Below are 14,750 nucleotides of genomic sequence, written 5' to 3'. Positions count from 1 at the left end.
CGTCGATAGTTGGGGCTAGAAGGTACGTTTCCAACGGACCTGCCCCTCCAGCCCACGCGGCTCCCTGCTGCCCCCATGTGGGCGTACTTCCAGATCCTGTTGCCCTCTTGAGCATGTGTCCAGAGGCAAAATCCCTGTCCGATGGGGGCCTGAGTGCTGGTTCAGTGGGTAGGGCGCTTGCCTTGCATGTGGCTGACCCGGGTTCAGTCCCCAGGGCCACATAGAGTCCTCCAAGCCCCACCAGGAGTGATATTAGTGCAGAGTCAGGAGTAAACCCTGCAGAGAGAGGTATAGCCTCATGCCACTCCTCGGCACCCACAGTTCTGTCCTGTGACTGTAAATGAACTTCCTGCTCCCACCCCCTGAATCCACTGCTCCAACCTTGCAGTGGATTCCTCCAACCTCAGACACTTCCCTGCCCCCTCTCCCGGCCCCCACGTCCTGCTTTCTCTCTGCCTCTCGGCGGGGAGGAGAGGGAGGCTCAGGCCCTCCTTTAACAGCAAGTACCTGGTTGGGGAGCTGCTCAGCAGGCTGATGCCGGGTTTTGCACACTGATCCCCAGCACCACGTGATCTTCAGACACCTAGCACAGCTGGGGGTTCCCCCCAAATGAAAACGAGCACCCCAGAAATGCCTGGTGCTCAGTGGTGGCCAGACACCGTGTGTGGACTTGGGGCCACTGAACCGCAGTGCTTCAACCTGTGTCCGTTCTGCTCTGTGGAGCAGTGCGGAGCTGTTTCACAGCCAGCCCTGTCCCAGCGCGGCACCCCTGACATGCTGTGGGCTTGATTCACCGCCACCTTCCGCTGGATGTCGGCTGTGAGGGCAGGGCCTTGTGGGTTCCTCATGTGTCCATCCCACAGCAGTGCATGGGGAGAGAGAGGGATGAGAACAGACGCGACCCAGCCTGCTCATTCAGGTTCTCTAGGGACCGGGACCGCACGGACATCCCTCCAGCATCGCCTCTGCTCACCCTGCCACCATCAGCTTGGACCCCACAATGGTTTGAAACAGCCCTGAAGCATTGTATATATCCAAACTAAGTGCTCCACCAGCCCGGGCAGCCGGGCACAGCAGCACAGAGGCAAGGTGCCCTGAGCATGCCGGCCACTTAGGGCTGGAGAGACCAGGAGACCCCGCAGGCTGCCCACTGCAGGCTGGGCCACCAGCTCAGCCACATCGTGGCCTTCAGCCCCCACAACTGTTGGTTCATTTGTAAGTGGGCACCTCTCCTTTCCCGGGCTGGCGAGGAGGAAAAGGCCTGCCAGGCACAGGGCACAGATTTCCACAAAGCATGGCCCACATCAAGCCTCGCTGTGTGATGGCCCGAGCAGGAACCAAAGCTTCCTCCTGGCCCCCTCCTGGCTCCTCAGGACTCCAAGCACGGAGAGGACGGGAAGTCCCCAAAGTGGCCTCCAGGGGGCACCGCGATCCTAGCTCTGAGTGTTCTGGGCCCAAATCCTGCCACAGACAGGTACTGTTCACTCATTTCTGCAGGATGTCACAGGGTAGAGATGCTGTTCCCCGAGACACTGCCCTTCCTCAGGACCAGTGATGCTGCCACTGCTTGGCGCGAGGGCATCTGGCCCCGGGCCAGCAGTCAGTCTCCTGCTGTTCCTTGTCCAGAAGCTGAGGGCTGGGCAGTGCAGGGGGTGCAGGCAAGAGTCGGGGGTCAGGGCCCACAGTCTGAGATTCCCCAGGAGGGAGGGGGAAGGCCCCTCCGCAGAGCCTGTGGGTGCTCACAGCAGGCGCCGCCCTGCTCTGCCCCCATCCCTGCTGCGGCTGGCCGGGCTGAGCCTGACACCCTGGCTTCTGGAGTCCCCTCCTGTGCCAGACAGGGGCAAGTACCCTGGTCCAGGATGGGGGGCAGGTGTCACAAGGCAGAACCTCCCACGGCCTGAGCTGGCGAATGCGCAGTCAGCTGGGGGCCCGGTGCGGGTCAGAGCTGTCACCAGCAGCGCCCTCTATTCAAGGGCCCAACTCTGGCAAGGGGGCTGTTTGGAGAGGAGGTTCCCCTGGGTGGGCCCGAGACCACCCCCCAGTACTACACAGCTGTCAGGTTAACTGGGGTGATCACGGTTCCAAGAGCAGATCCCAAAGTCTGTCCACCACAGGGCAGACCAAGCCAGGCCTCTGCTCCTGCCAGCACCCCCAGGCCCCGACTGGCACAGACAGGACAGACAGGCCGTGGCGGGGCACTGGGTGGAGGTGCGGGATGGGCACTGGGGACTGCCTGTCAGCGGGCGCTTGTGGGGCTGCAGGTCATGCTCGAGCACTGGGAGGCCTGGTCTCCCCCGCCCTGTCCAGGGCCGCGCCTCTGGAGGCCCGCCACTCAGACACACGGGGCTGGGCTTCCACATGGCTCCTTTATTGGATTCTCCGCGCGCGGCCTCCTGCCCCCCGTTCGTTCTCATCTTCTGCTCAGGGGCCCAGTGGGAAGCTTCCGGCCCTGCCCAGTGGGGAGGTTAAGTCACCTCCCCAGACTTAACCACACAGACCCCCCTGTCCTGGCGACTTCTCCAAGATAGGCTGTCCCAGCCCGGGCCCCGGGGCCCAGAGTCCCTGTCCCACACCAGGGACAGCCCCAGCCCGAGCCCCCGGCAGCGCCCGCAGCCCAGCTCAGTCCTCCACCCGAGCGGCGGGCGTGCCTACAGCTTGGTGTTGAGGTGGAGGAAGTGGGGTGCGGCGTAGGTAGTGGCAGGTGGCACGTGCCAGGGAGACGAGCCTGGGTACAGTCTGTGGCGAAGGGCACTGTCGAAAGGGGCCGGGGGGAAGTGCTGCAGGCCAGTGGCCATGGGCAGGGGCGCAGTGGAGGTCAGGAAGTGGGCTGGGAAGGCTGGGATGACCAGAGGGCTGAAGGGGAAGGTGGCCTGGCCCTTTAGGGGGTCCAGGCTGCCAGTAAAGTTGAGTGGGCAGCGCAGCATGGTGCCCCTGTAGGCCTCGGGCAGGCTGGGCGCCGAGGCGGGGCCTAGGAGGCAGGACACAGCCAGGTCAGGCCCCGCAGGCTTGGCCTCACACTCCTCGGTGTCCAGCTTCTTCAGAAAGGGGGACACCGCCCGCAGTTTCTTGCCCCCATGGGTATCACCCTCCTCCTCCAGGCGGCGCTTGCTGCCGGGGCCGCCCGGGAAGGCGGGAAGGGGCGCGGGGCTCTCGGCAGGGGCTTTGGCCATGGGGGCCACCCAGCAGGCTTTGGGCTTGGGGTAGGGACTGCTGTCCCGGGAGCCACCTCTGTGGAAGGCAGAAGGGCGGCTGGCATCCCCACCCCACACCAGCCGGGACCCCTCTTTGCTGCCCCCACAGGGCCCCCATAGCACCCCATCTTTAAGGCTGGGGAAGTCCCGGGGGTGCCGGCTGATGGGCTTCAGCACCTCGGTGGGGCAGGTGTGGAAGCAGCCGGTGAAGACAGGGGCGGGTGGGCCGGGGCCCACGGGCGCCTCCTCCCCAGGGCCCGGCGCTGCCTCCTGCGCTCCCGGCTTCTGCCTGGCCTCCTCCACTGCTGCTCCTGGGCTCTGGGGGCGCTCCGGGGGGCAGGCCGCCGGCCGTGCTGGGAGCTGCCGGGGAGGGTCTCCTGCCCCGTGCTGGCAGACCTCCTCCCGGCACTGCAAGGCCCCAGCCTTGCTCACCTGGGCCAGCAGTTTCTTTTTAGCCAGTGGGGACATTATGCCATGTGTCCCTTTGCAGTAGAAGCTGGACAGGAGCCTCTGGTAGGCCTCGGGGCAGCCGCCGGTGCTGTCAGGGGGCAGCGAGGGCGCACGGCTGGGGCCCGGCTGCTCCGCACGCTCCCCGGCAGGCTCTGGGCCACACAGCTGCGCCGGGTTGGTGGTCGGTTCTGCTTTGGTCTTCCCAGGCGGCATCTGGAAGGAGAAGCCTCCACCTCACCTGCTGGCCTGGCCACGGCAGGATCAGGCTTGTCTAGAGGGACCCGTCCCGGGGAAGGGGCGCTCACAGCAGCCCCTAGTCCTGGGCCCTGCCTCAAAGCAGGGGGTCTGTGAGAGTTGGGGCCTCCCGGCCAGGTGCAGCTCACCTGGTCTCCCAGCTTCTCCTCCTTGGCCTTCCTGGCTCTCTCCACAGCACCGTCATCCCCGCGAGGGTCTCTGGTCATCTTGTACTGCTTCTTGGGCTTGGAGGGAGGCAGCGGCTTGTCCTCCTCCCCCTTCAGATGCCGCACATACGGGAGGACCAGCCTGAGGGGGACGCAGGGCATGTCCAGGGGGAGCAGGGCCGGCGGCCCCCACGTCCCCGCCAGGCCCAGCAGGCTCCACCCCGAGGCCACACACACACTCCTCTGCTCCCACCCTGCCCGGCCCCACCGCACCTCTCATAGTGTCGGCGAGTGCAGGTGGCGGCGCTCGTGCTGCCCGGGCTGCCCCCCAGCTCGTCGTACACGTTCTTCCAGAGGCGCCGGCCGGTCACCTGCAAGGACACCCGATGAGGGTGGGCCTGGCTGGGTCCCGAGGCCCAGGGGACGGGGGGAAATGGGTCACGCTGCAGGCTGGCAGCTGTTGTGCCAGATGTGGGCTGGTTGGGGGAGGGGGTCCTGCTCACAGTTCTCCCTCTGGAAGGTCAGGTGAGGGGGCCGGTGACCAGGCTGGCAGTGAAGCCAGCCCCTCCCCCCACCGCCGGCCTGCAGGCAACAGCAGCTGGGGGCTCCCTTCTCTCCCTGGCTAGACTCCCAGGGGCCATTCTTTTTCCTTTTTTTTTTTTTTCTTTTTGGGTCACACTTGGTGATGCTCAGGGGTTACTCCTAGCTCTGCACTCAGGAATTAATCCTGGCGGTGCTCGAGAGACCACATGGGATGCTGGGAATCAAACCCGGATCGACCGCATGCAAGGCAAACGCCCTACCCGCTATACTATTGCTCCAGCCCACACAGGCCATTCTTACCAGTTCATAGGCCCCCAGCTTCTCCACGGCCTTGTAGATCTTCCACAGGTTAACTGGGGAGAGAGGGCAGGGCCTTGTCAGGCTCTGCGGGAAGTGGGCACAGGGCCAGAGGGCTCTGTCCAGGGGGTGGAACAGCTCACAAAGACAAGGCCCAGGGGCCACTGAGGATGGACGCTGGCACCCCCCCGCTGCCAGCCCTGTGTTTGGGGGGAGTGGGGGCGCCCCTTCTGTAAGCCCACGGGGCGGGCAGCGGCCAGGGCCACCCAGAGCTGAGGTGCCCGCCCCATGCCCTGCCCTCCCTGCCTGCACCCCAGGGACGCACTCTGCTTGAAGCCGAGATGGGGCACCCTCTCGATGGGCGTGTGTCGCTCCTTCATGAACTTGTAGAGGCTGACCAGGAAGGCCTGCTCCTCCTCCCGCTCCCCGCCTGCCTCAGGGGAGTCCTGGGGAAAGAACAGGAGGCGCTGGGATGAGCCCCAGTCACTCCCCAGCTCTCAGGGGCCCCCGGCACCCTGCCTCCTGCTCCAGACTGCAGGGAATGTCTGGGGTCCGGAAGGCACCAAGGTCAGCACCCAGTGCCCAGGGCCTCAGCTGTGCCCAGGCCGCTCTCCGGGCCTCTTTCTCTTGTGCCTGAGCGCCTGTCCCAGGCAGTTCCTGCAGGCACCTGGCATCAAGGCAGGAGGAATGGAGGCACCTGATACGTCCCGGCACCCAGGGCTACTCTGTTCGGCCCATGTCCCCTCCGGCCTGCCCGCTGGGTTGCTCCGGACAGATCGTGGGCAGGCACGGGGCATGCGGCTTCTGTTCCGAGGCCCTTCTGAGGCTGAGGGGGACAGTCGGCCCCAGGAACAGGAGGCTCCAGGTCCTGCCGGGGGAGGTGCCCCCACAGCCTCTGCCCCCTCCGAGCCCCTGGGCGTGAGGGAGAGCAGGAGCACGCAGAGCCCGCCCGGGCCAGCTCCTCACCAGGCTCTTCTCATCCTTTCTCAAGTCCAGGCAAGCATTTTGCAGCCAATTTTCTACACAAATCCGGATTTTCACTCCAATGGTGCCATCTGGGCAAACAGCCGAAAGGCCCAGCTGCAGGCGCTGGTGCTCTGGAGACACCCTGGCCCCAACGCCACCCCCCAGCTGTGTGTGCCCAGCGGAGGGGCTGAGGCGGGTGGGAGGGGGTGTAGAGTGGGGTGGCGGCAGGGCAGCGCTGCCATCAGCCGCCTCCACGGACAGTTCTGGGACAGAGCAGTGCCCGCTCCTGCGGCTGCACAGAGGCTGGCAGCCCTCCCACCACCCTCGCCCGACTCACCTGCAGCCGGGTGGGGCTCTGGCTCCTGCTCTGCTCACTGTCGGGACTGGGGGACACCGGCGGGTCCTGGGGGTCGCCTTCCTCTGAGGGGCTCCTTTCCCCTGTCACAGGCGGTGCTGGGAGGAGAGGAAGCAGCAAGGAGAGAGGCGGGTGAAGAGTGGGAAGCGAGCTGGGAGGAGCCGGGACCCCGTCCCCACTGAGTGGAGCAAGTTCCCCACTTCTTCAGGGGTGCTGTGACCCAGCCCCAGCTGCATGCAGGGCCCCCACCCCGGGAGCTCTCCCCACCCCCTCCCCTCATTGGTCCCAGCCTCTCCTGCCACCCTGACAGAAGCCCTGACCACTCGGGCCACTGGAAGAGACCCCCCCCCATTAGTGGAAGGAGAGAAGCTACGTGGCCCTCGTGTGTGCCCGAGTCAGACGCGCTCACTCGGAATGACCCAGAGGAGCAGCTCCCGGCCAGGGACCGTGGCCTCCTGGCCCACACACCTGTACTTCCCTCTTATCAGGCCTCCTGGAAAGTTCTGGGGGACCCAGCCCCCAGCCCAGCCCAGAGCTCCAGGTGGATGGGAGCAGGTGAGCCACGGCCACCGGCACGGGGCCGGGGTCACATTGTGCAACAGACCAGAAACCCGGGCTCCGAACCGTCTTTTTTGTTGTTGTTGTTGTTCTTGTTTGGGGGCCATACCCAATGATGCTCAGGGCTCACTCCTGGCTCTGTGCCTAGGGGCCACTCCTGGCAGTCCTCAGGGGCCGTACTCCAGGGATCGAATCTGGGTGGGCCACATGCAAGGCCATCCCCCATACCATCTCTCGAGCCCCTTGGTCCCCGTTCGTTGTCCTTTTGTTAATGTACTGGAAATTGTTCCATACCCCAGGTTGAGTCTCAGTTCAAAAAATCCTTACTGGGGGCTGGCGCTTCACAAAGCTGACCTGGGCTCAATCCCCAGCACCCCATATGGACCCTGAGCCCTACCAGTGGCCTCTAAGCACAGAGCCAGAACCATCAGTGGTGATCCAAATCATCATCATCATCATCATCATCCTTACTGGGCCTGGGAATGGTCAAGGGCAGAAAGTGCCTGAGTTGACCTCTGAGGCCGCCGCACGCACTGAGCAGGTCCCCGTGGCGGTGCTGTGTGGGGCCCCCAGGGGGCCAGCAGAGTAGATGGTGCCAGCACGGAGGCCCTAGTGAGCATGTGTGCGAGCACCACAACCAAGGGCAGGACTGACACCCCTTCCCCCTGCCCTGTCACAGCAGCAAAAGCAGAGGGGAGGGAAGGCAGAGGAGAGAGCCCTTAGTGCTGGGATCAGGGAGACGTCCCCTCCCTCCCACACAGAACCAGAATCCCCTTAAGTACAACAAGCCCATCCCAGGACCAGACACCCGTAATGTGAGTCCCCTCCAGTGGCCATTATCATACAACATGCCCCACCACAACTGCTCCACTGTCCAGCTGGTCAGCGCCCAGGCCCTGGCTCTCGTGTCATGTAAGCTCTCTTCTTTTGCTTATTTAATGCGCTAATTTTTTTTTATGGTGATGGGGATTGAGACTGATGCTCAGGGGTTACTCCTGGCTCTGCACTCAGGAATTACTCCTGGCGGTGCTCAGGGGACATATGGGATGCTGGGAATTGAACCCGGATTGGCCGCATGCAAGGCAAATGCCCTACCCGCTGTGCTATCGCTCCAGCCCTGGGGGGCCCACTTTAAAGACAGGTTTGTTTTCTCCTCTTCCCAGGGACCCTGGTTCCAAACAACATCTGTCCGGCCACCAGTCCAGTGACTCAGTGTCACCCCTACTGTGGCCACTGTGGTTCTTGCCAAATTAGCCAAATCTTGGGAGTGCTAAGCAGCTGGGCAGAGGCCCCCATACCTGTCTGTGGAAAAGGGACTTAGGCTGACTGTTGGCCTTTTGCCACAGGGCCACTCTCCAGAGACCCAGCAGACAAGGCTTTTCCAGTCAAGCCTGTAGGCATGTTGCATTGGTCTGCCCGTCCATGAAGCAGGACAGAAAGAGGACTTGCATCCATGGTGATCCACCCCAGTGTCGGCGGCAGTCCGAAGAGTGGCTGCTCCTACCAGTTGCTCACCTTCACCCCTGCCTGCACTCAGTCCCTCTCGAGCCTTCTCATGCCCTCTCCCTTTTTTTTTTTTTTTTTTTTTTTTTTGCTTTTTGGGTCACACCTGGTGATACTCAGGGGTTACTCCTGGCTCTGCACTCAGGAATCACCCCTGGTGGTGCTCAGGGGACCATATGGGATGCTGGGATTCGAACCTGGGTTGGCCGCGTGCAAGGCAAACGCCTTACCCGCTGTGCTATCGCTCCAGCCCCTTCCCTTCTTAGCCGCTGGCGCTCAGTCCTCACCTCCACAGACTCCTCCATCTGCTCCTTCTTAGAACCCGCCCATAACCCTGGCAAGCTGTCGCCCTGGGCTAGGATCTCAGAAAGAGAGAGGGACTGGGATCCAGACCTCAGGGAACGCAGCTGGGTAGCCCTGATGCCTGTGCCCCCCCATCCCACCAGCCCTGCGCTTGGCTGCAGAGCCTCCCAGGGCCCCCAGGACAGCTGGGTGGAGAGGCATCTGGTCAGACAAGCTCTATCTCTTTTTTTCTATCTTCCGTTTTCTGGTTGTGATGTCACACTGGGTAGTGCTGGGGACAGGGTGGGGGCTCTGCTAGGTGTGACAAGGTGGTGCCGAGGATCAGAACTGGGTCTCTGCCTGCAAAGCACACTGAGGTGTGGCCTGGGTCCCTGGTCCCTTCTGCCTGGGTCACAGGCTCCTGGAGTCAGCACTCGGGTTACCTGGAAAGGAGGTCACCCAGCCAATCTGAGCCGCTGGACCCAGACTAAAGGGATTCGAGCTCTTGCCTCGAGCCACAAAGGCAAACACTTTCATCTCTGTGCCTGCCCCAGACCTCACATGAACTCAAACTTGGGCTTCATTTCCTCCCAGCCATGCTTCCGGGGACTGTATTGCTGCAGGGCTCTCTGCCCCACTTCTGCCTCCACAGCTCGAGGGGAAGGTGATGGACAGCCCCCCCACACCCCCAGCCCCGACTCCTGTTGTCCTGATTAATCCTCCCTCCCCCCATCATTCACCTGGATCAGGGCCCCAGGTAAATCTTTTGGGAAATGGATTCTGCTGCAAAAAATTAGCTTGAGGCCCGCCCCCCACCAAGGTGACAAGCGGCCCAGGGCAGGGAAGTCTGAGACAAGGACGGGGCAGGGACTCCTTGGCCAGCCATCACGTCTCCCTTCCTACAGCCCCAGCAGGCAGGGCTGACTACTGCACCCACCCACAAGCCACTGGGTGATGCCCACCGTGGCGGTCGGTCCCCTCTGAGCTCAGACACAGTGCTAATGCAGGTAGCTGTCCAGTCACAGAGGGAAAGCCTGCCAAAAGTCACTCTCGGGACAGTGACAATCATGGCGGTTCCCCATCTCACTGTTTCCTTGGAGTTCCACTGAATGGTGAGGTCCAAAGTAGGGACCTAGGGGCTGGAGCGATAGCACAGCGGGTAGGGCGTTTGCCTTGCACGTGGCCGACCCGGGTTCTAATCCCAGCATCCCATATGGTCCCCTGAGCACCGCCAGGGGTAATTCCTGAGTGAAGAGCCAGGAGTAACCCCTGTGCATCACCGGGTGTGACCCAAAAAAAAAAAAAAGTAGGGACCTAAGCATTGTTTAGGGGATCCCAGCACTTGGGCCCACCCTGGCTCCTGTGATTTCAAGCTGCTGTTTTTTTTGGGAGGAAGTCACACCCAGAGATGCTCAGGGATCACTCCTGACTCTGCCCTCAGGGATCACTCCTGGCGGGGGACATATGGGATGCCAGGGATGAAACACAAGTCAGCCACATACAAGGCAACACCCTACCTGCTGTACTATGGCTCTGTCCCAATCTCAAATCTTCTCTCCCCACAATCTAGTGGCTTCTAAGCACATGCTGGAGGCTGTCTCTGGGCTTCTGTCCGGTCATTCACTGTGTGCACAGCTTTGCTTCCTGTTGCGCTGTACAGTTCACTCTCCAAAGGACAAGGCCCACATACACTCTTCCTTATTGAGATTCCGAGGGTCCTGGACTGAGGCTCAGTGGCAGAGCACATGCCTCCCCTGGGTGAAGCCCTGAGTTTGATCGCTGATACCACACACACATACATACATACACACAATCTGCCATGAAAAGACTTTAAAAAATAAAGTCAGAGAGTTGGAGAGAGAGTACAGCTGCTAGCTGAGCTCTGCTAGGAGTGATCCCTGAGCACCACTGATGTCGCCTCCCCTCAAAACAAACCACCTCCGGGGTGTTGATGGTGTTCATTCCAACCAGAGATTATTTTTAGACATTGCATTTTCCTTTTCAGGGCCCCCTCTCAGGGACTGGCTCCCGCTGGCTCCCACTGTGTGTTCCCGGGTTCCCGGGAGGCATAGCCCTGGGGATCTCTGCAGCTTCACTCTGTTCCAGAGCCCCCAGCTATTTAGCTGTTTGCTCATGTCACTGCTGGGAAGAGGACAGAGCGGTGGAACCATCAGGAGTGATGACCCGAGCCCGAAGACCGATCCAGGAGAGAGATCAGAGTCCAGCCCCAGAGACGGATCCAGCCGGGCTCAGCAGCCCGTGGGCGTGGCATGAGGCCGATGGGCGTGGCAGGAGCCGGGTGGGCGTGGCGGGCGCGGGTTACCGCCAGTTATTAGGGAGGAGATTCCCGTTGCACTTCTAGAATTCCCATCCAAGTCAAACGCAGTCTCCGGATCCTAAAGCCACAGCAGTCAAGAGGCTGGTAACGGTCAGTAACTCCGAAAGAGTTCTCTGGAGCCTGCTTCTCCGAGGTTCGCACAGGGCACACCAAGCTCGGAGCGGCGCTGGCCTGCCCGGGTTGGTGAGGGAGGCAGGCAGTTTTGCAGGCTGCCTCTCTCGAGCCTTCGCAGCGCGGATACTTCCCCCCTTTTCTCAGATGCAATAGCTGACGCTCACAGGAGTGGCCTGTGGGTGGTCACGGACTAGTGGCACAGCCGGGCACCAGGACCAGAGGAGTCTGCCGAGACTTTCAACTCTGATGGCGCTTTTGTTAGTGGGAGCAGGGAGACGCCGAGTCCCCTACTGTGCTCACAGGGGCAAACCTGTTCCCTTCCCTGGGTGGGCCGCAGCACCCCAGCCCACCAGCCCTGCCCATCTGCTCACAGGAGTCTGCCCAGCCCTCCTGCCATGAGCTGCACTCACGTGGGGCTTGGGGGGCACCGAGGCAGCCACCACTGAGCCACCAAGCAGGCAAGTGAGACTCATAAGCGACACTACCCCCCTCAAAGAAAGCGCACGGAAAGGAGGGACTTCTCCAACCTCAGCTCCTGTGTGCCCCAGCGAGAGCCCGGGTCTGCCTCCCCCACCCACTCCCACGTGCCTGATGCCCCGCGCAGCCCACGGCAAGATGCAGGCGCTCCAGAAACAACTGCCTGGGTGCTGGCCAGTGAACAGACTCCCGGTGCCCGCGTGGGGAGGGTGGGGGCGACCCTTGGCACTCCCCCCCCTCTGGCACCCAGGCACCCAAGCTCTCTCCCTCCCCCTCTCCCCTTCTCCCTGCCCCACTCACCCTTGGTGTGATGGAAGGAAGCAACACTTCCTTTCATGAAAAGTCACCCACTGGGAGCCCTGCGTCAATTATGACAATAATGGTGACAGAAGCCTCAATAACAAGCCCCAGCCCCAGCCGCGGCCCCACCCCTCGCCTGAGGTTGTTGGCTTAAGTTTCCCGGAGCCGAGCTGGAGATGAACAAAGACGGCCTTTGAAGCGGCCAGTCCACCGTGCTCGCAGGGGCCGGCCGGCTGGCGGAGACTCCTCGGTGTAGGGAGAGTGGCCAAGGGCTGCGGAGCCGCTTGTGGGACCCCGGATGGCATCACGTGCCACAGCCCTGCCCCAGCGGCTCAGCTGAGAAGGGAGGGCAGAGGGAGAGGGGGACGGGTCTAGGGGCAGCAGGGATCAAAGGGAGAGTCTGGGGAGCAGAGCACTGGAGTGAGGACCCCCACCCCCACTCCCCACCCAACCCATGGGCCGTTGGGTCAGCGGACTGTACTCTAGGAGACCGCTGAGTCCGCACTGTCCTTCCTCCAAGTCTGAGGCTGGGGACTGTTCCGTCCAAGGGCTGTTTCTATGTGCCCCGTGAGCTCCATCCACGCTCCCATCCGACCCAGGGAGAGCGCTGGCCGAAGCCTGGTGGGGGGGGTGGGGAGAATGGATGGGGGGAGGTTGTCCCGGATGAGGTCCACCAGCAGCCCAGCCAGCACGGGCGGGTTCACACAATCAGACCACCCGGCTAGTGAGGGTCGGTTTATCTTCCCCCTAAGGGGGCGAGGTCATGCAGCCCTCCGTCACTGCCAGCCCAAGGGCTGGGCCTTGGGCCTGGGGTCTCCGACAGCAAATCAATCAAGGATGGAGAGGCTTATCCTTGGTCCTTCGCGGGAGCTTTGCACTGCCACTCTGCTAGGCGCAGGCAGCTCAGGGCTTCCATCCCACACCCTGAGCCCCCGGGGGTCCTCAGCCTTTGAACCCCCTCCTGCCCCTCCCCTGCTGGGCCGCGGAAGGTGAGGCCCGGCGGTGGCGGCGCCCCCGGACCCTGCGAAGTGAGCCACCCACCGCGCCCCCCGGCCCGAGTTCGCCCAACCACCCTCGGGGCGCGCGGCAGCCGGCGAAGCGCCCTCGGCTCCCCCAGTCCTGCCCACCCCGTCACGGGATCCCTGCAGGGAATCCCGAGGGGAGAGACTCGAGAGACGAGAGAAAAGCGGCTCCTTCCATGCGGGCCGGGGTAAGGGAGCGGGGACAGGCGTGATGAGGGGAGAAGGGGGAAAAGGGAAGAGGAGGCAGCAGCGGGGCTGGACGCCGGGGACTGCCCGCGGAGCAGCGCAGCCCTCGGCTGAAAGAGGAACCGTGGATTCTTCAAAGCGCCTTGAGCAAGTTCTTGAAAACCCGCGCACAGCCACTTTCAGGAAACGGCGGCCGCAGTGGAAAGCGCCCGCGCCCCGCGCCCGCGCGCTCTGGCCGCCGGCTTCTGAGAACCGCGGGCCAGGGACGGGGTGGGGGCGGGGGGTGTGCCGGGGGCGGGGGGGTGCAGAGAAACTGCGGGTGACAGCTGTCACAACAAATGAGCTGAGCCCAGCTCGAGATTGAAACCACAGCAGGAAGTGGGATGCCAGAGGAGTGCAGGACTCGGTACATTTCAGTCGAGACACGGCCGAGAGAGTTTCGAGATAAACGCCCGGGAAGCCCCTGGCCGCCAACTTCTTGTCTTTCCTTTTTCGAAGACGGCGAGTCGGCGCTCGGCCTCCCCGCTCCCGCGCCGGGCCCCGGGCGCCAGGCCCGGCTCGTCCCGAGCGCCCTCGCCCCGGAGTCCACCTCTCGCCCCGCTCCGCTCCCCAAGGGGCAGCGTCCGGCCCTCGCACCGGGGGCGACCCCGCGCCGCGCCCTCGCGCTCGCCGCCGGCCCGACCCCAGGCTCCGCCGCGGAGCCGCTTACCCATGGCCCGGCGCAGTCCCGCGGCCGCCGCCCCAGACCCTCCGCACTCGCAGCTCGGCGGTCTCGGAGTTCTCGGCGATACTGGCCAGCCGCGCGGCCGCCCGCCGCCTCCCCGCCGCCCCGCCTCGCCCGGGCACCGCCTCCGTCCCTCTCCGGGCGTCGATTGGTGGATCGGATGCCTCTGGGCGGAGCAAGGGCCGCCCCTCTGCTCCCGGGGAACTCTGGGAGTTGTAGTATGCTCTCGCCTTCCACCTAGCTCGAAGACTAGGGGACTGAGATCCTCCGTCCAGGAATCTCTGGGATCTTGTACCTTTAGACGTCAAGCCAGAGTCTTGGAAGTATCCTTCAAGGTACTGGAGGCTGAGTCAATTATTTTCCCTTTTTTGGGGGGTGGGGTTGGTCTCAGGGTTTTACTCCTGGCTCTGCACTCAGGAGTCACTCCTGAAGGTGCTCAGGGAACCATATGGAATACCAGGAATTGAACCCAGGTTGGCCTTATGCAAAACCAACACCCTCCTCACTGGACTATCGCTCTGACTCCTCAAATACTTCTGACTTATGTAAAAAGTTTTATGCGCACAGCCCAACTCTCTCGGTTCAATATAGAAGCTCGCATGGTTGCTGTTAACTGAAGGAGGACCCCAGTCCAAACTAGCATGTCCTTGGTCAACGCTCTCTCCATCCCAGAGATGCTTGGGATAAGAAGCCTGTCTATTGTGTCCAATGTCCAGATGTCCCAGAATAACATGTGGTGAGCAAGGCCAGAGAAGAGCCTGGTCCCCACTGAGGGGAATGAGGAGGCAGGTGGTCTAGTGAGCAGTGGGGACCTCTGGAGACACAGTCACATGACCCCTGCAGCTGAAGGAAGGAGTGAGTTGAAGGACAGGGGGCAGGTCCCAGAGGGGGGAACCAAACTAGGCTTGAGGACCCCAGGTCTCAGCATAATAGCCAAAAGGTGTGAGCAGCCACTGGTGGGTGGACAGATACACTGTGGTATGTCCACACCATGAGGTGATGTTTGGCCTTAAAAAGGAAGTTCGGGGCTGGAACAATAGCAC

The 14,750-nt window shown here is 62.7% G+C and overlaps 1 protein-coding gene across 2 annotated transcripts; it reads right to left on the bottom strand.

The window, feature by feature from the left end:
* Positions 1 to 2,357: 2,357 nt before the first annotated feature.
* Positions 2,358 to 13,819, bottom strand: ARID5A (AT-rich interaction domain 5A). Of its 2 annotated transcripts, XM_055121439.1 has the most exons (7): positions 13,693 to 13,819; positions 6,186 to 6,301; positions 5,208 to 5,328; positions 4,886 to 4,938; positions 4,316 to 4,413; positions 4,025 to 4,184; positions 2,358 to 3,854 (listed from the first exon to the last, which is right to left on the bottom strand). In XM_055121439.1, exons 1-7 carry the CDS (start codon positions 13,694 to 13,696, stop codon positions 2,649 to 2,651), a joined length of 1,758 nt encoding a protein of 585 aa, XP_054977414.1. In that variant the 5' UTR covers positions 13,697 to 13,819; the 3' UTR covers positions 2,358 to 2,648. The 2 variants fall into 2 exon arrangements, with proteins under 2 accessions (XP_054977414.1, XP_054977415.1); XM_055121440.1 differs by lacking the exon at positions 5,208 to 5,328 and having other exon boundaries at positions 13,693 to 13,716.
* Between the last annotated feature and the right edge of the window lie 931 nt (positions 13,820 to 14,750).

This window comes from Sorex araneus, chromosome X (assembly GCF_027595985.1).
Source record: "Sorex araneus isolate mSorAra2 chromosome X, mSorAra2.pri, whole genome shotgun sequence".
Classification (NCBI taxonomy): Eukaryota; Metazoa; Chordata; class Mammalia; order Eulipotyphla; family Soricidae; genus Sorex; species Sorex araneus.
This window is presented reverse-complemented; position numbering and strand designations above follow the sequence as displayed.